The sequence below is a fragment of the Haliotis rubra genome, unplaced genomic scaffold, assembly GCF_003918875.1.
Source record: "Haliotis rubra isolate DU_JTF1 unplaced genomic scaffold, ASM391887v1 Scf2063, whole genome shotgun sequence".
Lineage (NCBI taxonomy): Eukaryota > Metazoa > Mollusca > Gastropoda > Lepetellida > Haliotidae > Haliotis > Haliotis rubra.
The window spans coordinates 42,493-69,418 of record NW_025766074.1 but is presented as its reverse complement, the minus strand read 5'-3'; the positions used below and the strand labels follow the sequence as shown (position 1 = coordinate 69,418).

The following is a 26,926-nucleotide window of genomic DNA, read 5'->3' as shown; positions in this document are numbered from 1 at the left end:
TTCATACGCCATTGTCCTGAAGATTAACTTCCTCATCAACCTTTACAGTTGGCATGTGTTTCAGTATTTTTCTGCAATGTGTGTTGCCTTTTTCGTAAATAGACAGTGGATCAGGCGACTGGTAGTGGGATATGGGATGCTGACGAAGGTGGGTGATGGGGCTGGTTAAAGTTTGGGGAACGGGGCCCTTTTGCTTTATAGCAAAGGGTTGTCTTTGTGTTTCTCCACCAGATTTTGGTATATCTAAAAGACCCCTAAATTAAGACAGCACAAGAAGACTCTCTAAGAAGCCCACATTGATAGAGCAATAGACGACACTGCAATCAAATACCTGAACCCCATAAACTCAATAACCTCCCATCCCAACCCAACCCATACCCATACGCCCACTCCCACCCCTATGCCCCTATGCCAGAGCCACTGTCAAAATCCAGAAAGATCCAGCCAAAGTCAGAATACAGATATTTCCCAGGGGCTTAGGTTTCTGCAAAACAGCACAGAACCTTGTCAGACTACAAGCAGTATTGGGAAAATTCCACATCAGCGATTCCAGTATCTTTATATCCACATAGTTCACCCTAAGACAATTGTGGAGACAAATACATGTGATCCACAGCCAACACAATACAGGAACACAAGACCTCTGTTGTTCAATCTGCCCATTCAGAACATTCCCTAAAAGTATCCTGTCGACTACATTTCCTGTCAACAAACCAGAATTGTCCACACCTATCATCAATCATTAGAGTAAGTGAATTTAGTTTTACGCCGCCTTTAGCAATATTCCAACAAAATCATGTTGGGGGACACCACAAATGGGTGTCACGCATTGTAACCATATTGGGAATCGAACTCGGGTCGTTGGCGTGACGAGCGAACGCTTTCACCACTAGGCTTTAGGGGAAAGAGAAAACATCAAGAAAGAATCGAAATCCAAAGAAAGAAGCCAGCCATTAGGCAGAGGCATCTACCTTCCCAGTATGTACTTCACTGTGTTCATATCATCTACCTTCCCAGTATGTACTCCACTGTGATCATCATATCATCTACCTTCCCAGTATGTACTCCACTGTGATCATTTCATCTACCTTCCCAGTATGTACTCCACTGTGATCATATCATCTACCACTGAGCGCTTATTGACTGGATTATTGCTTAACTTAACCCCATTCATGTTAATCTTATTGTCTTCGTTATTACATAGTTATCCTTGTACATTAATCCTATCTCACTGGCTTCGTGAATGTACAGTATTTTTGTACATTAATCCTCTCCCATTGACTTTATCATACTATTGTTACCTTGTACATTCTTTCGCCTGAGTTGTGTAAACATAAATCTCGACACACTTACACAGCATTCACCTGATGGAGGACAAAATAGCTCCTGTCTTGACTTGTGATAAAGAATGAAAAAAGAAGTTATCATGTATTAACGGCTTTTAAATGTTATACCTGGTGTAGGCAAACTCCGTGCAGCCTCAGGATTCTGCTCATCCCTACTGTTTCCCTTACACGCAGTAGTGCAATAGGACGGGCAACTTCTTCTGCAAAGCAAAGGATGAAATAGAAAAGCTCCTTATAAGGTGCAAGCATCTCAGTCACCCTTGCGCACATGTGCTCTCCGTTCATACAATGGTAATATTCAAAATGATAATAAACAAAATTAATGCCTCTTAAATGGATCTCATGTTTCTTCCTCATTTGAAATACAATGTCATGGTCCATATGCCTTTTCCCCATATCTCTCTTGTGTTTCAAAAGCTGTTGGAAATGCACAGGACTGCTCTTTGCTCATACAGTAGGATCTGACTGACATACTGTGATGTCACTCCCAGAACACGAGTATATTACGTATGGCATATCCATGTGTATAGCGGTATAGTAATGGCATATCACATTGTATTTTTCCATTGATGGTCGTTTGTGGGCAAGTAGACTGGTTATTAAAACTTGTTCTGTCACGCTGCGGTCTCTGGTTCTATTTCCCAGGTGACTGCAATGTTTGGAACCTGTCTGGGTTGTTTCCAGCCATTATCTTACCTTAATGTAAAATACTTTAATTTCATTGGTCAGTGACCCTTTAACAAGTTTCCGTGTCCCCCTCCCAGGAGAGTGACAACTGGAAAAAATATTACCCGCTGCCACGGTAACCGCCAAACTCTCCGCCGAGAAACTGTATCGCTAACAATCGTATGAAGTCATGATATGACACATGCAGTGCCCGGAGTTCGAAAACCGTTCCATAAGCTGTTTTTGAGTTCACTATGTACACATTTAATTTACCGAATTTCACTGCATTATTTAAGCTATTTTATACATTGAATCCTTTGCACACTCAACTTAAACATAATTAACAGTTTTAAGCCTATCAGAATATGTTTCAATGATCTTAAAAATCCAGTCTAGAGGCAGACGCCATTTTGTTTACACGTGATATAGTCGGGAGCAATCTTATCGATCTTCAAAATTTTCCAAAAATATATATTTTGTACATTTAACATGGCGGTAGGATAAATACGTTGTGTACGTTGTAAGGCGTACATCAGACCGTATTACCCTAAAGAGCAGCATACTATTTATATTATATATCCTGTAAAGTTTCACATAGAGCAGTTAACTACCCTCACACAACCGCTTACCTCTCTGTTTTTGTCGTCCAAACGTGAAGAATCTCTTAAAACCTTCTTTTATCTTGACACCACGGTGAACTTCAGGCTTCTGACTTCTCCGAATAACTGAACTCCTGTTTGAGGATGCCAGACTGCTTCCCTCACTATCAAACCCGCTGTCCTCAGTAGCAAGAGATATCTGATCGAAGGCCTCCAGCTCCTCTATTCTCTGTTGGGTGTTAATAGAGCAAAATAAGGAGTAAGTAGAATGTACGCTGTAGCCGTATCACGAATGGTGTACAGTGTGATGTACACTCTGTGTTGCCGTGTAGCTTAAGCTATGTACATGCAACACAGAGGGTACCGTTCACCCCGAGTGATGAGGCTACAATGAATTTATCTTATGTCATGGCTACATTTTCGTCTATCTTAACGTAGGCACTAAACCTAATGTTAACAGAATGTTGTATAAGAAATACAGTTAGACAGTTCCAATTCATGATATTGATTTAATTCAGCTACACCCCGTTGAAAGAACGCCACCATAAACACATTAACTATAGGTGATATATTTAATTGCAAAGGAAAATCACAGAACCACGTCTCACAAGGTTTGTACAGTATGACCTACGAAAACCTGATCAAAAGACTGGTGAAGCAAAATGAAGCGACAAAACCCATTCCGCATCCACAAGAATTCTGTGTTAAAAGCAGAGTCGATTGTATCATGAATATACATTTGTTTCAGCAGTATTACAGCTGTACGATGTTGTTTGTAACCAAATGGAATGCAAGTAATATAGTGATTGTGGTCATGCGATACGACGACAGATCATGTTTTTATGAATCACTATGAAATAGTGATGGTACCAGGTGTTCGCAAAAAGGTGAGCGTATTCTGCCCCACCGGTGGCACCCGTCATAAACAAATGCAAAGTTTAGTCAATTGTTCACCTGAAATAATTCGGGAACGTATGGATCAAGTCAAAATAGAGAATTGCACCGGACATCATTTTTGTCACTGATGCATCATTTTTGTCAGTTTCGAAATGTCCTCCACATGTCTACCATAAAACATTTTGAAATCTTTACAGAGGCCTTGGATGTTGTAACCTTGATCGAACAACTTCAAGTTCAAGAGTGGTATGACGCTCTTTGAAATCTTGGTGAAAAGTATTCACAAAAGAAGAACACCACAGGCTAGAGCTGTTGGAATATTGCTCGATATAGCAGAGTATTGGGGAGTTGAAATCATCCCTTTTGTCACACAGCCTTGTGAAGAGTTTCTTGTCACACTGAAGCTTTATGCATGGAACTAAATACGAATCAGTCGGGGCGGTCTCACTTGTCTCCTTAATTTCAAGTTCAGGCGAGGTAAATCAGTGGAAGGCAAGTGTGTATTTGATGGTTGTTGAACAATATTAAATCAATTATGCACCTGAAGCTAAATTACCCTTGTTTTGATTTTGCCAGCATATGCAGAAATTCTGATTCATATGCCAAAAGAAACAGATCCGCCAGGACTGTAGCGCGATTGGTGCCCATGGGGATGCCAACTTCATGTCAAAATGTTTACCCCTAGATTTTACGAAGATGTTATCAATGAGAAAACCCAGCATTTCACATACTGTTTTCTCGGTAAACTACTATTGGCATATGCTTTTATGTTTGACAAATTGTCCTGAACCTCTGAAGATAGATATGTAGGTGTCCGTGTACACCACATTTGTTTACAAATGCCCCATGAATCAAGGAATGAAAATTTCCCTTAAGTTTGCCATGTGGGACAGTGGTATACAACGCTGAACAATCAAATGGTTTCACAGGAAGCATTGAACAAGGCTTTGCAACACAGCAGACATTTAAGACTTATGTCAACAACTTATGTGGCACAGTTGCTTCGATAGAAAATCCCTTCCTGGAAGAGTTTCCTGAACTGATAACCCTTGATGAGCATTACTGTGTTGGTGGAGCTGTCGTAGCATCTATGGAATCAATGGAGAACACAGGAAAAGACACATGTGAGAAGTTTGTAAAGGATGTTTTTGTGGAAAACACAGAGTCAATTCACAGCCCCATCAAGAAGAATCACCTCCCTTTTTTCAAGAGATCACAAACAAAACCTCTGTCTAAATCAAGCAGCAAACAAATGACCTGAAATATGACTACAGTCTCTTCAATCAGATGATCATTGAATGTCAGTACGTCGATCTGATTTAAATCAATTCTTTCTCATGAAAACCACCCGTGGCAACCATCCATATCAATTCATGGAAAACTTCATTTACCAAACTGCAAATCAGAGCTCTTATATTGTCTTGCATCACCTGAGTATGACTCCTGACATTGATGCTAAAGTGTTTGATGGCGCCGCCGTTGTTCATGCACTGCATAGAGGTTATTCCTAAACGTTTGGTGATTTTCGTGTCTTCTCTCTTCTTACTATAGACGAAGAGACAACTGGAGGACTGCCATCGTATCGACATTGTTTGGAACATCTACAAAGAAGGTAGCCTGAAGGAGACAACACGAGAAACGCGAAAAAAAGGCAGCCTCTTTTCTAAAGGAATCACAGAATCCAAAGACAAAGAAGAACTCTTTGCATTCTTAATAGATGGTAAACCAAAAGGTGATGTCCATAACAGTGGTGACCGTAGGAAGTGAAGAGGATATGATCAGGAAAAATCCGGATACCAGACTCTGCCTTCATGTCAAAGATACTTTGCAAAAAGTGATTCAAACATCATGCTTAGCACTGTCGACACAGATGTGTTGTTGTCCAAAAAGTCTGCTGTTCACCTATGGGTGCCATTTGGACAAGGGAAAAACTTCAGATATTATTACATCAACAGAATATTTCAAGATCTGGGATGTCGAAGATAAGTGGCGCTTCCCTTTTTCCACGCATTTACTGGTTCTGACACATTCACAGTTCAGTGGAAAAGGCAACTGCTCAAGACTTGGATATCCTATGTGGATGTGGCTCAGAAGGCACAGCATCCATTCCAACTTGTGGACAAAGACTCAGAAGTGTTTTCATCACTTGAACTATTCACATACATCATGTCTGACAACACTACATCAGTGAACATAGTCAACGAACTGTGACAAGAAATGTTCTGCCATGGCCGCAAGATCAAATGGAACCAGAACCTTCTTCCCATTCAGGATGTTCTGTTACAGCACACAAACAGGAGCTTGTACCAGATCAGCATATGGCTTACTTCCCAGACAGAAACCACCAGAGCAAGATTTGTTTGGTTGGACAAGGGATGACAACACATATCGACAGTGTGGATGACACTGCTAGAAGCTTTACGGAGTTGTATCAAATGTGGCTGCAAGTCTCAACCTCTAGATGCTCAAAGAAGTGCATTTATAATCTTCTAAAACTTCTAAGGACATCGCCCTGTAACTGCAATAGGAACTGTTAAGGAAGACTTGAGTATCACAGAGATCGTTCTTTGACAAAATGATGTCACGTGACTGATCAAAACAGTATTTTTTCATTAATTGGATGATGAATTATATCTTTTACTACTAAAAATAGATCTTGTTTGTAAGAGTTCTTGAAAGTATTACTAATAGCCCTTTGAACGGCGAATATATCTCACATATTGGAACAAAATGAAGATTTTTATAGTCGGCGACCATTCTGGGTGGACTTCAGCACTCTTTGATTTTTGGTGGCCGTCTTTTTTCGGTAAATAGGCCCCAAAAAGCGGGCACATCTCCAAAATATGTTTAATCATGATGTTCCCTAGCACTTTGCACGGTATTCTGCACGGTATTTAATCCAGCGGGGTAAAGCCACGTTGTGTAAGAATTGGAAATCCTTGACGTTTAGGCAGCCATCTTGGACGCCATCCCGGATTATTCGGAAAATGGGCACAAAAAATCGGAAACACCCCAAAAAAATGTTTTAGCATTATGTTCCCTAGTACCGTGCAATGTTTTCTGCTTTAATCCGGTGGGGAAAAGTCACGTAGTGTTACAATTGGAAATCCTTGATTTTCGTCAGCCATCTTGGATTTTTCGGAAAAGGCCCCCAAAATCGGGCACCCCAAAACTATGTTTTATTATGATATTCCCCAGCACTTTGCAAAGTTTCATGCTTTAGTCCGCCAAGTATCTAATTTCACCTTAAACCACTGCACTACTTGGCGTGGCTGGACCAGCAGGAAAAACTCTCGTCTCCCCTCGCAAAGTGAGTGAGGATCGTGGCGGCAGTAGCACGAATACGGTGATCCTGTAAACCTGGACCAAACCACAACACTTGATGATAGTACACATGAAGGTAGCTTGTGTGTTTTTTCCCGACTAGCTTGTTTGTGTACCAGGGTTGAACCATTGTCTCAGAAACTGTCTCTTCGATTCTACCATAATCGATAGCAATCGTGATGAAGCTTAGCTGAGTAGGTAACGTAAGATGTAGATGGACAGAAAATTAGAAAGAAGAAGAAAATTAGGTTGCTTCATCATCAAACCGCCAAATGATTCCTTATCATCTCTGTGACTTTGCGTCAGTTCTCTGTTTCTCTGTACATAACGGAGGCCAGTATCAGAATCGGTGTTCACGATAATGTAGGTTTTTCCATGTTTTCAAAACCTTGCCAGAAAGTTGAAGTCTGATGTCAAACTGGACCTTGTTAGCCAGTCCATGTGGTGTCTGAGTGTTCAAGTGTATAAACGAATATAGTTTCTGCCGATCTGAATCAAAGATCACTTATTTGTGTTTTGTCTCACCCTTGCCATCAGCCTTCAAATCGAGCGAGCATTGCCCTTTTAAGAGACTCGTTGAAATAGTTGAATATCGCAATTTTGATTATGTCAAAGTCTGTAACACTGTAACAGGGATTTCAAATGTTTTGAGACTCTGCCTAATATTCCAAAAACTCATGTCTTGTCTTGCTCACCTGTTTTGGGTCTGAAAGCCATGTAGAAATGACTGAGCATTTCTACTTAAGCCACAGCGTCGAATCCTTCGAAAGTTATGTCTTGTTCCTTTCTGCCACCTATTCCCTATGTTTGTGAGCAGTCTTGTGTTAACTGGGATCAGTTAAGAACGTCTGGTAATATCTTACTAAGAATGTGCAGCGTTTAGTTGCCAGTGGTACATAACAATTTATCATGTTCAGATTAAACTGCCAACATACGTGTCTCCTTTGTTGGGCAGACCCTTGTATATATATTAGAATCTTGCATAAAGAAAGATGGATTGATTGGAGATTAATAGGTCATTGTTTGTTTTCATTATAACGTAATCAGATTTAAATGTATGTACGCCCTATGTTGTTTAACATTCAATGATTTCTCCATGGTCTGGTCGATGGAGCATCCAGCTGGAGAATGGCAGGTTTCTGGTTTACCAAAACACGTTAAAGGATGCTGTAAGCCTGTTAGTACAAGCATCCACAAACACCGTGTGAGCACGTCCCTATCTAATTGGCATGATCTTCAAAGCAACATCAAACAGTATTTCACCACACTACAACTCAACATTGTATTAGTCATCAATAGTCACCTTCCTCAGTCGAATATTTTCTTCCTGAAGACTCGCGATGATACCTGAGAAATAGAATAATAATAGCATGTATGACATGTAGAACACAACGTACTGTCGTTAACAGAATAGCGTATTGTAGACAAAGAAAATCATTATAAATTTTGTATAAATCCATTTCATGTAAGAAATTCGAAAAAAGATTGCATAGAAGCATAAATAGTCAATCTAGCTTTTGGAAACAGATATGATCATTACAAAACAAATCCAAACAGACGAATCTTATAATGAGAACAGAATGGCTTTACCATTTTAAAAATGTTTTTGTAAATATCAATGTTTTTTCCTCACTTTGATGATAAAAAGGAAATCTTTTCAGATCAGTACACATGTATTGATGCATTCATTCTAAATTCTACTATAACTGAACATGAAATTACATCATCAATAAAAAACTTAAAGAACGGGAAATCTGCCGGGCCCGATCAAGTGCTGATAGAGATGCTTAAATGCTCCCATTTTGATATAATGCCATTTCTCCATAAATGTTCAACAAACTGTTTGACAATCAAATATTTCCCAGCAGTTGGTCTTGTTCAGAAATAGTCCCTTTACATAAGAAAGGCGATCCGAGAGACCCTGACAACTATAGCGGGAGCTCATTAATGAGTGTCCTGAGGAAAGTTTTACTGCTGTTTTAAATAGACTTACGAACTGGGCCAATATGAGAGATAAGGCTCTGACTTAGCCAGAGTCTTCCTAAAAAGGTCTTGTTAAGACGACATTGCACTATGGCTAGGTGAGAGCCAGGCAATTAGCATTAGCCACTGACGCATGAGCCTTTGTTCTAGGGCTATAGTCTATATCTACAATTCGACACAATTGAAGATGTATGCAAGTGTGTGTATAGTTTAAACAATATTTATTCTTGTACCACTAGTAGTGTACAGTGGGATTGACAAACAGTGTTTTCCCTATATTAATGTCTCTCCCCAAACTAACAAATATTACAACAGTCCTTCAAGATTAGATAATGCAGTGTTCAAGTTGCTGCATCCCAGTCTAATACGGCAATGTAAGTATTTGATTATTTCTCGTTTGACTGGCATTTTAGAAGTTGATACGTACAATATAGAACAAGTTTTATGGATAACAACTTCTTTATTTCGTGAGTGCGACGTTTCAGTACAGATTCTTGTACCATTGTCAAGCAAGAGCATATGATATTGATTATTTCTCAATCCATAGTTCTGCACAATTTCGTGTCCACTAGGCTGTCCAACCGCCCAGTATCACTAGAGAATTGGTCCATACAGCAATAAATATGTGAGTGGAATTTGTAAGTGTAACAGTTAAAATGTTATCTTGTCGTACACGTGTTGAGTGGTACTGGCACCCTTTATCACTGTTAAAAAGTAGATTCTAACATACATAGATAGGCTTGACTTTGGATCCGATTGTTGACTTTGTGAATAGGCTGGGATTTAGAAGTGGTTACTAGCACTCAATGATTAGGCTGGTATTCAGAAGTGGATACTTGGCCAAAGAAGCATCATTTGTTAACATTTTTAGCACCCATTTCTCATAATTTACATAATACACTACACCTTTTGCACCAAGCATATTTTTATTTACATGTTCTGTAAAATGTAAAGACATTCAAATAATACCATACCAATGTGTCTCACTTTAATAAAAAATTTAACTAATCTTACAAACTGAGCATTTTCTAATCATGACCATTTTGTTCATACAGACAATAGCTCAGCACACGTAATATGAAAAATGTAAAAAATATCAAATAATACCAAACCAGTGTGTCTCACTTTAATACAAAATTCACGAAACTCACTAATTGAGCATTTTCTTGATACAGACTATATGGCTCATCTGGACCTGCGTTATCAAAACACTAACCCTGGTAAGCCAGATCTCACTCTGGCTAAGTGAGATACCTGTTTTGACATAATCTGGCTAAGTGAGAGGACACCGAGATAAGATATCGGAAGATTAAGCTGGGTTAGAAAAAAATACTCAACCATAGGTCACATTTTTTACATTATATCCTGTAGTTCAAAAAATGTTTATTACGTCGTTAATACAAATTATACGTTGCCTTTATTGATTTTAAAAGCACTTGATACAGTTGATCGTTATAAATTATGGTGTTGTTTGAGAAAAGCTGGGCTACAAGGGAAGATGTATTATATCCCCAAATCAATGAATTCAAACATCGAATCATGTGTACGTAGTGATTATGGTGTTACTGATTTTTTGTAATTGCCCGTCCGGCTTACGTCAGGTATGTATATTGAGTCCTCTGATATTTTTGTTTTTCATTAGCGATTTGTAATATGAAATTTCAAGTAACGGTAAGGATGGTTTACAGATGTATCCTGACAGCCTAGAAATCGTTATGCCCCTTTTTGCCGACGATGTTATTTTTCTATCTCACACAGTTATTGTGAGTTGAGAATCAGTTGAATGTATTAGATAAATATACTAAGGAATGGAATTTATATGTAACTTCAGATAAGATAGAAATTATAGCATTCAGAAAGGGGACCCTTTAAAGGAAATATTGTACTTACATAGAAAACCAGTCAATGCAGCTAATGGCTATAAGTATCTTGGTATACTGTTTAATTCAACACTTAATATGGACAAATGTGTTTCTGATTTATCACTGCGAGGGAAACGAGCTTTACTTAATATAATGTCGGTTTAACGTAAACCTTCAGTTATCACATCTAATGTATTTTTCAAATTATTTGATACCCAATTACAGCCAATCCTGTTGTACTGGTCCGAAGTGTATGGTTACCAAAGATTTGATTGTTTAGAAAGAATTCACCTACGTGTTGGATTAGCAGCTCCAAATAATATGATATGTGGAGAATGTGGAAGATACCCACTTTACATTAATTCGCAAATGAAGTGTTTAAAATATTGGCTTAATACCATCCGTAAGCCAGAACATCAGCTTCCGAAAATAGCTTATAACATGATCTTTCATCGAGATAGTATCGGTAAGGTTACATGGACATAAGGGCACTATTATTCTCACATGGATATGGTGTTGTATGGTTTAATCAATCTTATATTTATTTCTAAATGATTTTCGTAAAGCAGCAATAAATATGTCCTATCAAGGATGGCAATCCAAACAGTTCACGTTATGATCTGTACAAAACGTTTAAGACTTTATTAGAACCAGAAACATATTGATCAGTTTTAACAAATAGTAACCTAAGAAATTATTTATATTAAATACAGAATTGGCTTGTCAAAAGTACTGATTTTTTATGGACAGAATATAGCACTTGAAAGAATACAAAGAATTTGTCCATTATGTAACTTTGCTACAGAAGACGAAATACACTTTACCTTTGAATGTCTGTTCTGTTCCTTATTATGCAGAAATACGAACTAAATCTGTACCAGAACGTTTCTCATCTAAGATAAGTAGAATAGGGTTTGTTTCTATTTTGCCATCGAATGATGCCGATGTAATATTTAAACTATCTTTATTTGTAAAACATGGAAGCCAAACATTGTGCATCTATACGGAAACTCACAATCACTAATACAGTTGGGATGAGCAGTCGCCAAACAATGCCCCCGAGACAGTGTCTTATTAAACATACGAAAGCGAGAGGGAGGAAGTCTGGACAGTTGGACAAGTACCATCACATGGGTGGGGTTACAAAGAGGCTTGGCTTTGGTAGGACTGAAAAACGATACCTAGACCACTTCGTTTCAATGCATTTAGTAACTGTACTATGTTTTATGTTCAATTTCCCGTTATCAATAGAGAAATCAAAACAATAACAGTAACGCGGATACCGCTATAACTGACTCTATGCAGCAGTGGTGTTACACATTGTTTTGCCTCTGATTGATAGATGACAGACATTGCTTTAATTAATTATAGGGCTTTACAGAACAATATAGTCAAAAACAAATATGACAGTTTGATCAAAGCTTATAAAAGTAATCTCTATTTCAGTTATATACTCCTCATAAAATGTTAAGCAACATGAATTTGTAGTCTCGTTACAGTTCATTTATTGAAATTGCAAATCATGGAATGATGCAATAGAAAGGTGAAACATATGTACACACAATAAACAAAATGGTATTGAGCAATAATAGACTTACAAATTATCAAAAGTATGTACCCGCGTAAACAGTCGTGCAAAATGTGCTGTATTGATAGAGCAAAATTTTAGCATTAAGGTTCAAGTCAGTTTTGGACAGTGAAGCAGTGTTCAGTAACGCGTATGACCACCATGAGCACAAATTCAAGCTTCTACACGTCTTTGCATTGACCAAATGAGCCTTTAAAGTTGCTGTGGTGGAATGTTCTGCCATTCTCTCTGTAACGCCTGCTCAAGGTGATCCAGAGTCTGGGGTTGAACATGGAGCCGTAAACACGACTTCCAATAATGTCCTAAGCATATTCAATGGGATTAAAATCGATTGAACGTGCAGGCGGGTCCATATGCGTGATGTTGTCGATCTAAACAACATCGTTAACACCTCTTTCTCGGGCATTATCATCCATAAAAATGACGTTAGGACCTGCTTGTTGTGCCAAAAGGAATGTTTACAGGTGGGTTTACACCGTCCAGGGTGCATGTGTGAAGAGTGGAGCAAATTCATGCCACACATTTTGTATGTTGTTTCTGAGGGTGGTTGTGTTCGGGTGATGTTGTCAATGTTATCAGATAAATCAATTTGACAGTCAAAGTTAAGTATTCTTTAAATATTTACCTTTCCGTAACATGTCGGCAAAAATCGCTATCGAGATTGATACTGATAAATACTTGTGGCTTAATTTTTTGTGAGGAGTATACTTTGTTAACGTGTAAAGGATTGTTATGTTTTGTTAAAAAAAAACAAAAATATTATTTTCTTTGGATACTGGTACCGGGCTTGGCATTTTTTACGATATCCGACTTTCCATGTCTCGCCATATGAAGCTTACCTTTCTGCAATCCCCAAGTATATATAGGATACCACGCGAGTGTGTTTTCTGATGGTTAATATCCTGCATTTGGAAAAAACATATTGTATTTGGCGAGCCTTGGCTCGGTAAAACAATTTTTACAAGCTCGGTAACACAATTTTCAACAGATCACTCAATTGATTGCGACAGGTCATCAAGTTCCCAGTACGTTTTTATGTTAAATGACGTTTGGTTGCCAACAAATTTTACGTTTGAAAAAATAACAACAAACTCGTGTAGAACTTAAGACAACTTTCAACGAACCTTTTGAACAACAAATACACTTTAATATTGGCGTGACATGTTCTGCTCGCTAACACTGACAGTCGACCAGGGAAGAGTTGGTGTTGGTGTCTTCATATGCCTATGAATTTCTGTCTTCGCTTCTTAATCCACTCCATCTATCATTACCACACATGGATTTTCTTGGATCACAGCGCCGTAACCTCGGCCGTCAACCCGGACACGTTCGCTGCTTTATGGGCGTGACGCCATGTTTGCTGACACTGAGAAAGTGGTCCCTAAAGTTTGCATATGACCATCCTAATTTGCATCGGTATCCGTACATGTCCTAACGCATTCGTCACAACTCGCCCCTTTCCATAAACTCCATGAAGACTCGTCCCCGACTCGATGCTTGTTATGTGCGAAAATACGACAAACCAATCAGATCGCGCGTAATGAAGGCGGTGCTTTGATAAATATAATCCCGAATGCATAAATCGTTTATGGCATTATGTCATTGTTTTAAAAATCTTGAAAATTTGTATCATCATATTGAAAGTACAAGGAATGTAGGTAACATAATTGTTTTGGCTCATGTGTAGATTTTATTAAAGATATTGCCATGGAAGGTGAGAGATTCAAATCCATGCACGTGCGTTTGTTTACATAACGGCTCTCATGGGTCCAATTGAATGTATTTCTGACGATCTTGCGGGCTTATTTTGGCGATTGTACGTGCGCTTCCAACAGTTTTGGGAAATGTAATCATAAATCGCTACGAGTTTCAAAACAATTATATACTGAACAGCAAAAGAGACGCAAGTTTCGAAAAAATGAAATTTCATATGCATGATGGTAAGCGTTCACGTTTATGGAACGTTCATGGTAAAGTGACGTAATGATCCCAGATGAGATGATGTCATGCAATTTGACGTCCATACGAACCATTCGCAAAAACACACCAACAGTGCAGCAAAACCATAATTTTAGCACGTGCGTCGACGGTTCAGATGGAAAGCATGCATTTCACTCTGAGATATTCTTTATAAAGGTTTGTGTCAAAAAACAGTTCAGTGTTGAACGCTAGGATGTGTACACGCCACCCAAACGATGCCTAGACTGACGACTGAGCAGTGACTGACGACTGAGGGGAGTGGCCATTGGAAAGTTGCACGGAGATAGCTCTGCAGCTACTGTAGCTAGGCAATTGGGCTGTCATCTTACCACATGAAACGATTTGCTCGACGTCATCAGCAAACCGGGGTTGCTGCTGATTGTCCCCTTACTGGACGGCAACGAGTGACAACTCATACGCAAGATCGGTTCATCCGGGTCACTCATCTAAAGAACCGAACTTAAGCAGAAACAGCAACAGCAGCCTTAGTTCTTGGGTCAAGTGGAGCAGTGTCCAGTGATATGATTAGGCGTCGCGAATCCACTGCCTAAGACCATATAAGGGGCCAGTTTTGACACGTCAACAGCGCCAGCAGCCCACACACAGCAAGGGTGTTGATGGATCATCTGGTTCAGAACAAGTTAACTTTTTTCCATGGCCGCCTCTTTCCCGGATATGGCTCCCTTTGAACATTCTGGGACGAAATTGGACACTTGCACAGTTGGAATACAGATTGATGTTTGAGCGGAACCAGTTGCCTCAGGAAGTATTTCAGACTCTAGTGAACTCAATGAGGCCACGTTGCACGGCCTGTGTGCAAGCACAATGTGTCTATACGCGCTACTAAAGAGACTGTCACTTTTCGCGTTCAGGGGTATCTCCTTTTGACGGACTGTGATCAATTTAAACTTATTGCAATGTCAACAGCAACTTTCAACTGTTAAATTGGCAGTGTTTTCTATAGAATAAATGATTAGATATGATTTTGGTTGTCTTCTATTAACAAACTTGACAAAAAGCCAGACTTGCATTGCTTTTGCTGTTCAGTATATTATATCTGTATGTAACTAATCAACTTTAATGTCTAACATTGGGCATATATTTTACATCTCTGGGAATATGTTAGTCTGACTTGTTTTGGTCATTCATATATTTTCAGCGAATTCATTTAAAATTCCACTTGGGGTATGACAGCAAGGTTACACGAATATTCAGTATGAGAAATATATCAAAGTCATTTTTTAGTATCTGCTTTGGGATTTAATTTAGCCGAGTTTTTAAAAACTCTTATTTGCACATTCAGTAAAACAAATCCCATTTGTGAACAGCTGGTGATAATTACGTTAGAATATGCATTTAACAAATTTGTCTTTTCTCCTTCTTTTAGTTGTATCAAAGACGTTTAATTCCTTAAAATGAATAGGTAAATAATCAAAACAGCAATACAATGTACGAGTGTTTCGGTGATATTAAGAACCACTTGTATCAAAACAGGAATAGAGTTATCGTTCTTGTTTAAAGTAGTTCTGATGTTCATGCGCCAATATGAAAACCTTCCAGGGGGCACGAGTCGCTTTTCGGCTTGTCCTGGAATAATACGAGTTGGTCACGAATGGTCCTAAAGGATACCGAAAATATCCGTTGGCTTTGCCTGAGAACGCTATCCATTGTATGATAATACAATAATATCTTCTATTTCTGTAGATCAGTACGTAGTGAGGAGTTAGTTAATATTTAACGTCACATCGGCAATATTTCAGCCATATCGTGATTTTGAGAACATTTGACATTTAAATATTTACCCATCAAAAAGTTTAGACTCACCCTGTTAACAGATTACCCCTATTTCACCAATTAACTTTGACTACCGGAATAGCCCGAAACTAATGAACTTTCACATGTGGAATAAGGCGCATAACTCGAAATACTGTTCGGCATATTCGTAGCCTTGATGCCTAAGGATTTTGAAATCCATACCTGGTACAATTTTGTGAAAATGATGAAAATGTCATGAAATTGTCAAGCCAAACGCAGCCATGAGCATGTACGGTGTGAGCACGTGCATCACAACATGTTGCAGTTATGAACCTCGTGTATTTCAATCTGGTACACGGTTTGAAATTGATTCAGTGAGAGGGTAGGGCCAAATTTCACTTCTCCGTCAGCATGGGTCGAGGGAGAAGTTTGTCAAATGCAAAACGACATGAAGCCTTGGCACTCTTACAAGATGGGAAATCACAACGTTATGTAGCCAGGCGTCATGGTGTATCCCAGAAGGCCATTTCCAACCTCTGGACACGCTTTCAACAGACGAATTCCTGTCCAGGATCGGCTAAGATCGGGTAGGCCACGAGTGACGTCGCAACAGGATGATCGTTACATCCGATTGATCGTTCTCAGGAGCCTGACACATCGCGGCCACCTCCAGTAAACGATACGTTCAGACACGCCACTGGACGTCATGTTTCTGTATCCACGATAAGGCGCCGGTTACGTCGAGCTGGACTGCGTGCAAAGACGTCCTGCCGTTAGGCCCCTCTTACACCACGTCACCGTCGGGCTCTGATTGACTGGGTTAATGGGCATTTGAGATGGGGTGCAGAGCAGATGGTCACGTGTGTTGTTCACCGACGAATCCAGGTTCAAACTGCACTTCAACGACGGCCGAATACCTGCAGTACAGACGTCAGGAGAACGTTACGTTGACGCTAACGTTGTTGAACACGATCATTTTGGAGGTGGGTCCGTTATGGTCTGGGGCGGAATCTCAATGACTGGACGAACCGATTTTAGTGGTAGTGGATGGGAACTTGACGGGTCAGGAGGTATCGCGATGAGATTCTCGCCCCTGTGGTGCTTCCTTTCCTGCGGGCCATGCCAGGCCAGGCTGTTCTGCAAGATGATAACGCTAGGTCCCCACAGAGCTCGCATCGTAACAGCGTGGTTGCAGCAGAACAGGGTTAATCGTATGGAATGGCCAGCGTTATCACCCGATCTCAACCCCATAGAGCATGTGTGGGACATGCTGGGACGCCGTGTTTACGCCAGAGTTCCTCCCCTGCTAACCTTGACCAGCTTCGAAATGCCTTGTTACAAGAGTGGCAGAACATCCCCCCAGAGGCAGCTTGATACTTGGTACGTGGCATGAGACGTCGGTGCGATGCTTGTGCCAGAGCCAGGGGACATACCCATTATTGACTTTGAAACACACTTTTCACAGTACCCATGTTTACGGTTCTTTACAAAAGTTTTGAGGAATGTACACGTCCTCATTTCATACGGATTAAAACCATAAATGAGTGATGTTGTGTTTGTTGCTGATTTTGAACACGATTGCTATTTTCCTCCAAGATACTGACATTGCCATAACTGAGTCTAAACTTTGATGGGTAGTATAGAATATATATACAGATATTATAAAACCTGCCGACGAAGGACAGTAAAACAACTAGAATATCACAGGATATACATGTAAAACTAGTAATTAAATCTAAAAACATTTTAACTTTAGGGGACAGCACAATATAAAAAAAAGGCTATAGATCGCCAACATCCGAAGGTAGATCACCATACTAGGAGCCATCAGTACGTAGTACTGTCTGCCTGTGCTATTTTATTGAAAAGACAGTTATCATTGGCAAGGTATGATACAAAATGATTTGATACTTGAAGCATTATAGTTTAGTCACGTTCGTCACGATAGGATTGATACTCTTTCTATCATGTTCTTTCATAGTATGTCAAGAGTCGTATTGAACAAAATAGTAATTTCTCTCGCTTAATTTGTAATCAGTATTTTATAGAAATATTCCCAACCTTGTTTTGATTTGTTCAGGTGATACATACTAACGGAAAAAGGCAATTGTTGTGCATGATATAAAATTGCACAAAAATAAACGTTAGTTGAAAAATAAGAAACATAACCCGTAATAAACATGTAGCAAAGCATTTTGTATCTTATTTGATGTTAAGTATCGCGCGTGGCACGTGGACTTTGAGCACAGTGAACTTACGTTTTGCATGCTTCAGGACGCCTGAAGTTTCCACACCTGATATTGAAAATTGAAGAACAATTGATAATTCTCAAGTCTCTAAATGTCGTGGAAAACACGTTAAGCTCAGACTAAACTGCGCGTATGTCATGTGGTTTACAGAAAAATAGCGTCTACGTGCGGTGGGTATGCTGGAGATTGGATTGGCCCCAAATGAAGTGGCCAGGCAATTTGATGCCATCGAAACACGATCTCATCTCAATGGCGACGTTTACAACATAATGGGAACACGAGAGATTTGCCTCGGACCGGCCGTACACGCGTGACGTCACGTCAGCAAAGCAACCACATTCCGACTAAGAAAGCACAGCATCCGGTCCCGACATCCTGCAATACGTTCACGTTGGCTCCAACGTCACTGACAAGCACGTCTTGCCTGTGCAGACAGCATCTACGGTCCAGGAGACAAGACTGGATTTGTGTTTTGTTCACTTATGAGTGGAAATTTCATCTGGACAGCTCAAAGGCAAGGGTTACAGGCGGTGAGGTGAACGGTATGCTCTCTATTGATAACATCTCATGGTCGGACACGACTTGTCATTGTCAGTTGCAATCTGACAGGTCTGCGATACACTGAGATCATTGAGCCATATATATGCAGCTGTTCATTCTAGGACAGAGACGTACTTCACGCTCGCTCGTGTTGTGAAAGATTTCCTGAGGCAGAAGAACATTCCGGTACTCAACTGGCCAGCTGTTGTTCCTGTCCTGTTTCCTATCGAACGCGCTTGGGATGAAATGGAGCGACGTTTACGTCAAGCCCAGAATCAGCCATTGAAGTTGTGGACTGAGTTTTGACACCACATCTCTTCAAGGGCGTGTCACGATGCTTAGTGTCAAATCATACAGATTTCGATATTTCCTCTGTCAACAGTTAAACAGTGATTCAATAAAACACCACAAATCATGTTACTACCTTTTTGCATTAAAATATAACATAATATTAAATAATGCACATTTAGTTTATTCCAGTAGTATATTTGAAATGGAAAAATGTGAGATTGAAGGATAGTGTTTGTTTTTGGTAATCTTTGACTTCGGCAGAACTGTATAACTGTGTGAACACCTGTGTAAGTTAACATAGTGGATAACGACGAACAACTTGTCGACTTATCGTCGAGCGGTAACCGCCAAGGCGCAACGATTCCTGGCTATGATCGGTCAGCGGGCGCTATTGTGACCAGGTTCTGGGGCAGGGGAAAGAAACAGACATTGAGAGTACGACAGAGACCCAGAAGCAGCTGGTCCAGCTTGTATGTTTAGCATAAAATGGTGGACATGCTAATATTGTTCGGCTCTCCAAAAAGTGATATAACAGACATTTAAAGCTTCACTGTATCACTGGCAGTGATTCTGTTATTTATATTCTTTAATGTAGAGTTTATAACCTTTTGCACGGACATACAAGTAATTGATTTACCTTTGCCTGCAGTATAGCGCATATATCTACCTTGTCAACACGAGATACATTGCGATTACGCCTGAGATCCAGCTATTGGACCAGCTTCAGATCTGCAGCCGGAATTGCGGGCAAGTGTGTCAAGGTGTGGTGTATGTTTCTGCATAAACATGGTGGACATGCCAGATATTGTTGGACAATCCCAAAAATGATATCACAAGACATTTAAATCTCTAAAAATGTTTTGCAAGTACATACTTTTAGTTGTTCCTTTTGCAACCGACTGGAACAGTACTTTATACACTGTTGTACACAGTGATTCTGTTATTATATTTTTAAAGTAGAGTTTGTAACGTTTTCCACGGACATATAAGAAACTAATGTACCTTCGGATTCCGTATAGCATCTGCCTTGTCAATACCTGATAGGGTATTCCCATGTAGCTGGCTAATCACCGATTTAAGATACTGGCATTCATCAGTCAGGGCAATGTCAAACTGAGCAATGAAATAATATTCAAGACTTCACTGTTACCTGCACAGCAATAATGCTGGCTACAGTCAGAAAGTATGTAAATTTACGAACAACTATAACTTCACGACCATGGGACCATTATTAACATAAAATCCGTGTGACAACGACAATCAATCAATTTGCAACTTACCATGCTCTTGTTCAGCCATGGTCTGTGAAGCCCCCTGAGGTCAGTTGTTCCACTTCATTTCCAACCTGCTGTATGGGTGTACGACAAGCAGCGTTATCTGAAATGCAACAGTAAAATAGATAAACTCCGTGTGTAGTTCCAGTTTCCCAGTCAGTCTCACTTGCATCCCCATCCCGTTCATACTGCCGCAACATTATACACGACGATACCTATATGGTACACTGCAGTATATCCTCCTCCCTCCGGACCCTTTCCCGTTCAAACTCCGGTAACATTTCACACGTATATTATTACAAGTGAATGAGCGTCACTTTTACGCTTCTCATATTAAAACATTTTTAAGTGTATTTCAAATGCTGACGTTTTCTTCGCACGTTTACCCACGACACGTCTCACCAGGTATATGCAAAACATGACACTAGCAACCTAAGGACACGCTCTGGTGCCATGCATAAAGCGCATATGATATACTCGGGATAACCATTTTGTATGTGTAGAAACATAATACGTTTTGATTCGTACCTTGGATTATTCAGACTTTTAACTAATAATTTCATCTGGCTGCAATTCCCAGCCCTTATATTTCACAAAGGGCTGTAAACATGACGTTTAATTCTACATTGAAAACTTCTGCATTGCTAACAGCAGTTGCGGTCGACTGATTTTACATACACTATAATATATAAGTATAAATATATATAGGAAAGTCAAAATTAAAATGTTGGCATAGATCCTCTCTTTCAAAATCACTGCAAAACGGACATTCACATGTTCATCGTATGACACACTACAGTAACTGTGCATTATTTTAATGCAAAACGATAACATGATTGGCAGTGATTTTCTTATTTAATGTTTAACTATTGACAAGATAATATCGAAATCTGTATTATTTGTCACTAGGCATCGTGGACACGTCCTTGAAGAGATGTTATGTCAAAAGTCATTGGTGTTGATGGAGGCTTGGCAACGACGCAGAAAGACAGACAGGCTGACAGATTGTTTTATTACGAATCTCACCTCATACGTTATACATTCAAAACATCGTAAAAAGTAAAATGCATAACATGAGCCATCCCTTATGTGATTATGAGAGAGATATTTACAAATAGTAAACCCCCGTTCCTTTAAAATATCAAAGCGGGTCTTGGCTGTTAATTTACATTAAATAGGACTAGACATTAAAAACGATAACTTTTCCACATCTGTAAACTTCATAAAATTACCATTTAAAACTAAGCACTCAGCCAACAGACGTTTTGTAAAGACTGATATAAAGGACAGTATTAAAGTACATGCATTTTCATCTTCAACAACATTTTAAACAGTTAAAACACACTCTCTCTCATTTAAAGGCATACTACTGTAGCGACCAGTTTCTATTAACAAAGGGGGCAACACCGCATCTATACATGGCTATCGCTGTTATCAGTAATGTAGTGTTCCACTTCATAGTTCGTCTTAAAGGTTCTGTAGTGTCGACGTATATTACCTCACTTGCAATCTCGACTAGTCGGGCAATCTATCTTCTTCCAGTTCTCATAACATATCTGTCGTACTAAACTCTGAACGTTGTGTATAACTTCCATTACACGTAATCCATTTTTTAACTTCTTCGAAATCTTTCGGGGTTTAGGCTGTTGAGTTCTGGTGTACGTTTTCATCACAGTCCCCTCGGAGTTAAACTGGTGTCGGGGTCTAACCAATGTTTCCTTCTGTTCCTTCGCCTCGTTTGGGAGAGAGAATTTCCGAACACCCATAAAGAATTTCATAGCTCTGTTCTGTTGAGTCGTGACGTACGTAGCGTTTGAGCTCCCCTAAATCGCTGCCCTTAGTCAGCAGTAGACCAGACCATTGTGTCAAAAAAGTTAACGGTAGACAGGAAATTAGTGTAGGCTACATCCACATCTCACTGTTCACAGAGTGAGCATTCCAATTTGATATGGTTTCGGGCACACACGTAACATCATGTTTCACACATTTCACACTTCATTGATCACAGTCACAGAATTGCTAATATGACGTTCCGGGAGAAATTCAAAGTCCATGATACTACGGAGTGGTCTAATGTAGTAATACTGAACTAAATCACAGACGTGTAACATTAAAATTAGAAATACGATTAAATTCTCAAATGCACATAAACAATAATTAACCACAGAGGCCCCTTTCCCTGAAATACAAGTAAAGTCATTTTGTACATTATTTCTACCATTTACCACACAGAAATATGTGTTTATCAAGAATTCAGCAACCGTTTAGATTACCACAAATATAACCAATATTATACACATGGTACTCAGATATCTCAATCAGAAATTTGTCATAAAAGTCAAACTGCATCGATGCTTCAGGTAGAACATTCTGAATGCAAACAACATGCACATATGCAAAATAAGCATGTACTATTGTGTTCTAATTTGAACTACAAAATGCCTTCATTCTCAACATCAAGAATAGTCACATTATATTTAACCAATAAGTCATTTTATTATGAAGCCCACGCCTCCAGAGCCTCCCTTGGCTTGCCAGTGCAGATAGTTTTATTGTGTCCAAACCACGCATAGTCTTCCGCAATTATAGATTGATTAAATTTCAGATGAGTTTCAACTACGCCAACAATGTCACAATCTAAATGAGGAACACAAGCTGATCTTAACAGATGATCATTTGAATTACTGTCACTAGACCAACCATTGTAGTACCAAAGCCCGGACTTGTACTAATTTGAATAACTAGCCCTGCCTCTTCCAGTCACCCGCTCCCTTCCTTGTTTCCGCTCCTTGCTCCTCGTCGGATGATTGGCTCGCCCGTTGTCACGTGTTGTTTGTTGATAGTTGTTGGCACGTGTTGTGTGTTGATAGCTCTTGTCACGTATTGTGTGTTGATAGTCCCATCCACGAGCTGTGGCTGAGTCACTCTTTCGTTCCTTCCATCCTGGCCTCGATCATTTTTTGTCGTTGTACACGTCCTCCAGTAAACTTCAAGTCTTCCTTTACGATAGCATCCACCAGCATTTTGAAGCTGAATTTGAAGGACCGTTGCTGTTGACTTTTTATCGGCTGCAATGTACACATTTCTGAAGTTTCTTGATTCATTCAGTTTCTTCTTCTCAGACAGAATCACATTCTTGTCGTCGATAGAACTACACTTGGTGACGATGACACCGGGATACCTGCTATTTCTGGACACTTTCCTTTTTGCACGTATAAAACGAATCCCTCTTATTTTCTTTTAGCAAACCATTAACCTTTATTAAAAAACATTTTCATTATTTTATTCTGGTACATTATGTAGCACAATATTGTGGGTAATGTCACCGTGTGCACTTTCTGCACAATGCTTTTCCAACTTTCAACATGTCTGTTAATGCGTGTCTAGCTTCTGTCTGAAAGCAGTTGAAGTCTCCTCTAACAGATTATCACAACTACTCACACTGTCCTCAACTGTATCCACTGTAGTGTCAAGTCTACATACTTCAGCTTCAATGGCTGATTCTGGCCTTGACGTAAACGTTGCTCCATTTCATCCCAAGCGTGCTCGATAGCAGACAGGCTCCCCGAGAAACATCCGGCCGGGGAGTACCGGAATGTTTTTCTGTCTCAGGAAATATTTCACAACACGAGCAAGATGTGGACGTGTATTATCTTGCTGAAGTTACGTCTCTGTCCTTGAATAAACAGTTGCACATGAGGCCCAATGATCTCATCTCTGTATTGCAGACCTGTCAGATTGCCATGGACAATGACAAGTTGTGTCTCACCATGAAATGTGATGGCGCCCCATACCATATCCCTACCACTACAAAATGTGGACGTTTAGCCGGGAATGTTTCGAGCAGTCAGGCGGGCAGTCTGGAATCGATTCCTTAGATGGGTCAGCCGAAAGTGATTGCTGACGTGACGTCACGCGTGGAAGGTCAGTCCGAGGCAAATCTCTCGTGTTACCATTATGTTGAAAAAGAAATGGTGGAGAACTAAATGTTGAATGGAAAATAAGGCTCTTCAAAACATCGAAAACGATGCCAACATTCAATATCTTAATTGCTTAAAACTCTGTTCCTCAAGTACTGCAATTAAGCACAGTTTGTAGCCACGAAAACTACGGATCTGAGAGGTTAGGTTCGAAAAGCCATTGCTGTCCAAAACTGATCTTATTCATATTATCAAGCTAATCCTAATCCTGAAATTCAGGAGCAAAGGTAGCCGCCTTGTGACTGGATGACAGTGGCAACCATCCTCCCTTTTTCCTGGTAAGCGATCAAGAGGTACTGGTGCCACTCCCACTAAGGGTTCTACATTCTCTATGGTGGATCAGTTGTAGCGTCTGCATACGACGTCTAGGAATGTCCCAAACAATTGATTCAAACGTGTACTCATAGCAGGCAATATTTTTAATAGTGTGTCCTCCAGAAATTCAGTCGCAGCTCGAGAGCGATGAGGTTTAGCGTTGTCATCCATAAGCACAAATCGAGAAGCAAGCGTTAAGACATTGATATTAATAGCATCCTGAAGTTCGAAAACGGCGAACAGCAGACGACACAATATCTGGGTGAAGTTTAAAGGAATTGTTACTTCTCTATACCAAACCAAAACGGGATCAGAACTCACCCTTGACGGACCCTAATCATAAATTTAAGAACTCTGATAAACACTGTCATAAGTAGTTTGAATGGATCACATACATTTCGGAGAAACAGCATTATGACTTAAATTGAAATAAACCTTTTAGTCACATCGGCGGTATTTAAGTCACGTCGTGCAGTACTTAAACAAGTTAAAATTCATGATAATGTTTTTCAATAATCTTATGTATCAGAAATAATGAAAATATACCATTATACAACCGTAAGGCTGTTATTCTTTCAATCGGAATATTTCATCTGTTGTGATCAAGCAGGAATTGACAAGCCTTTTTGTATCGCAGTGTAAGTATCAATACCTTCAGGTTTCAAAGAAAGCGTTTATACTATAGTACTGATTAAATATAGAATAACACAGTAGCTGTTCCTACCTGTATCCCCAGCTTCTCCAACAATAAAATACGTCATGACATCCTCGTCAGACTGGTATGGACTGGACCCGACTGAGGTGTCAGTACTACTATCGGACATGTTGCTGCTATCTGTGGAGTCAGTATCGTTGCACATGATGCTGCTCATGATGTATGGAGTATAGCTGGTGATGCTTCTTGAATACAGCTGGTTGTGCTGCTTTGAGTATAGCAGACGTTGCTGCCGAAGTGAGTTGGCGGTACTGCTTGGGGAGCGGCTATAAGTATGGTTTGATATATCCACTGTAATGTGTTTCAACAGGATAGACGTTACCATATTATACCACGAATATGTCACAATATGTATTCCAGCAGCATAACATCGCATGATTCCGGCTATGTGTCAATCAATATTTTGAAGATACAACCAGCGATAGGCTGAGAGCACCCTGTCCCAATCGCCACAGCACGGTTCACTATTGAAACGTTGACGTCTTGACACGAAGTTTGTCACAGAATTTGTCATCAACATGAACTTTCATTCGTAGATTGAAACATGAAGCAAATGAGGCTGTTCCAGTTGCCTATCGGATGTCTTTCTCAGAAGAGTTAATCAGTGAAAGGAACTGGCTGGTTGCCTGTTACTGAACTTAAACAGATGTTGCATTCAATGTACGAGTGTCAAAGAATTTCTGAAGCCACTCAATTTTGCTCATTCTCCGAACAATTGGGTCGTTTTCATCGAGTATGTATGATCTTGGCCCTTGCCTATCATAGAAAACAACTCCATCGCAATATCGAATGGCTACTTCCAAAACGAATTGCTCAGATTGTGGAATATGGTGGAATGCTATGTTTATCAGGTCTCTAGGAGCATCTGTGAACTGTCCCTTCCTTGTGAGAACACACAGATCAGTCTCCACCTTCTTGTAGATACTCTCTATCAAGGATGCCTGACTCACATGTAGTTTGAAACCAACAACTTCTGCAACTTTTGTTTGATAACCTCTCTGTGTGACAACGTTCTTTTCGTTAACGCCCAGGTAGTATGACCCACCTTGAACCAGCTTTGACATAGACGTTATGTTATCTTTCAGTTTAAGATTGTGCCAGATATGGTCAGTCAGTTTCTCAACATTGGTTTGTTTTCGCTTAATCTCTTCAGTGTTGTCTTTGAATGTTTTCAACTGTATGTGCCGATCCTCATGAAAAGTGTTCACATTTTGGGGCAGATTCCTGAGAGACGCTTGGTTCTTTTCCGTTGTTTCCTTTTACCCAATACTTCAGAGAGGATCGATGAATTTATATCCAGGTTCTCATTGTCATTGTTTGCCTTCGTGTTGAAATCAACCGTAGCTAGACCGGCTGTTTTGTTAACTTTAACTACAACAAAGTCACACGCGTCCCTGAATTTCAGTTGATCACTAAGAAAATATCTTTCGTATGAGTCAGTATACAGTTCGCCACCTTCCAATAAGTTTGTGAAGGTCTTCACTACAAATTCATCAAAGTACTCGAGACACCTATCTTCTGGTGATGTCCCTCCAGGTGAACTAACAGCACTCCCCGCCACT

The 26,926-nt window shown here is 39.8% G+C and overlaps 1 protein-coding gene across 1 annotated transcript; it reads right to left on the bottom strand.

Moving 5' to 3' along the window:
- Window positions 1-1,454: 1,454 nt before the first annotated feature.
- Window positions 1,455-26,926, bottom strand: LOC124276153 (the record flags this gene model as incomplete). Its single annotated transcript, XM_046711821.1, has 5 exons — window positions 25,374-26,926; window positions 20,361-20,457; window positions 8,136-8,179; window positions 2,642-2,840; window positions 1,455-1,546 (listed from the first exon to the last, which is right to left on the bottom strand). Coding segments are annotated over exons 2-5 (354 nt in total), but the record flags the coding sequence as incomplete, so codon positions are not given.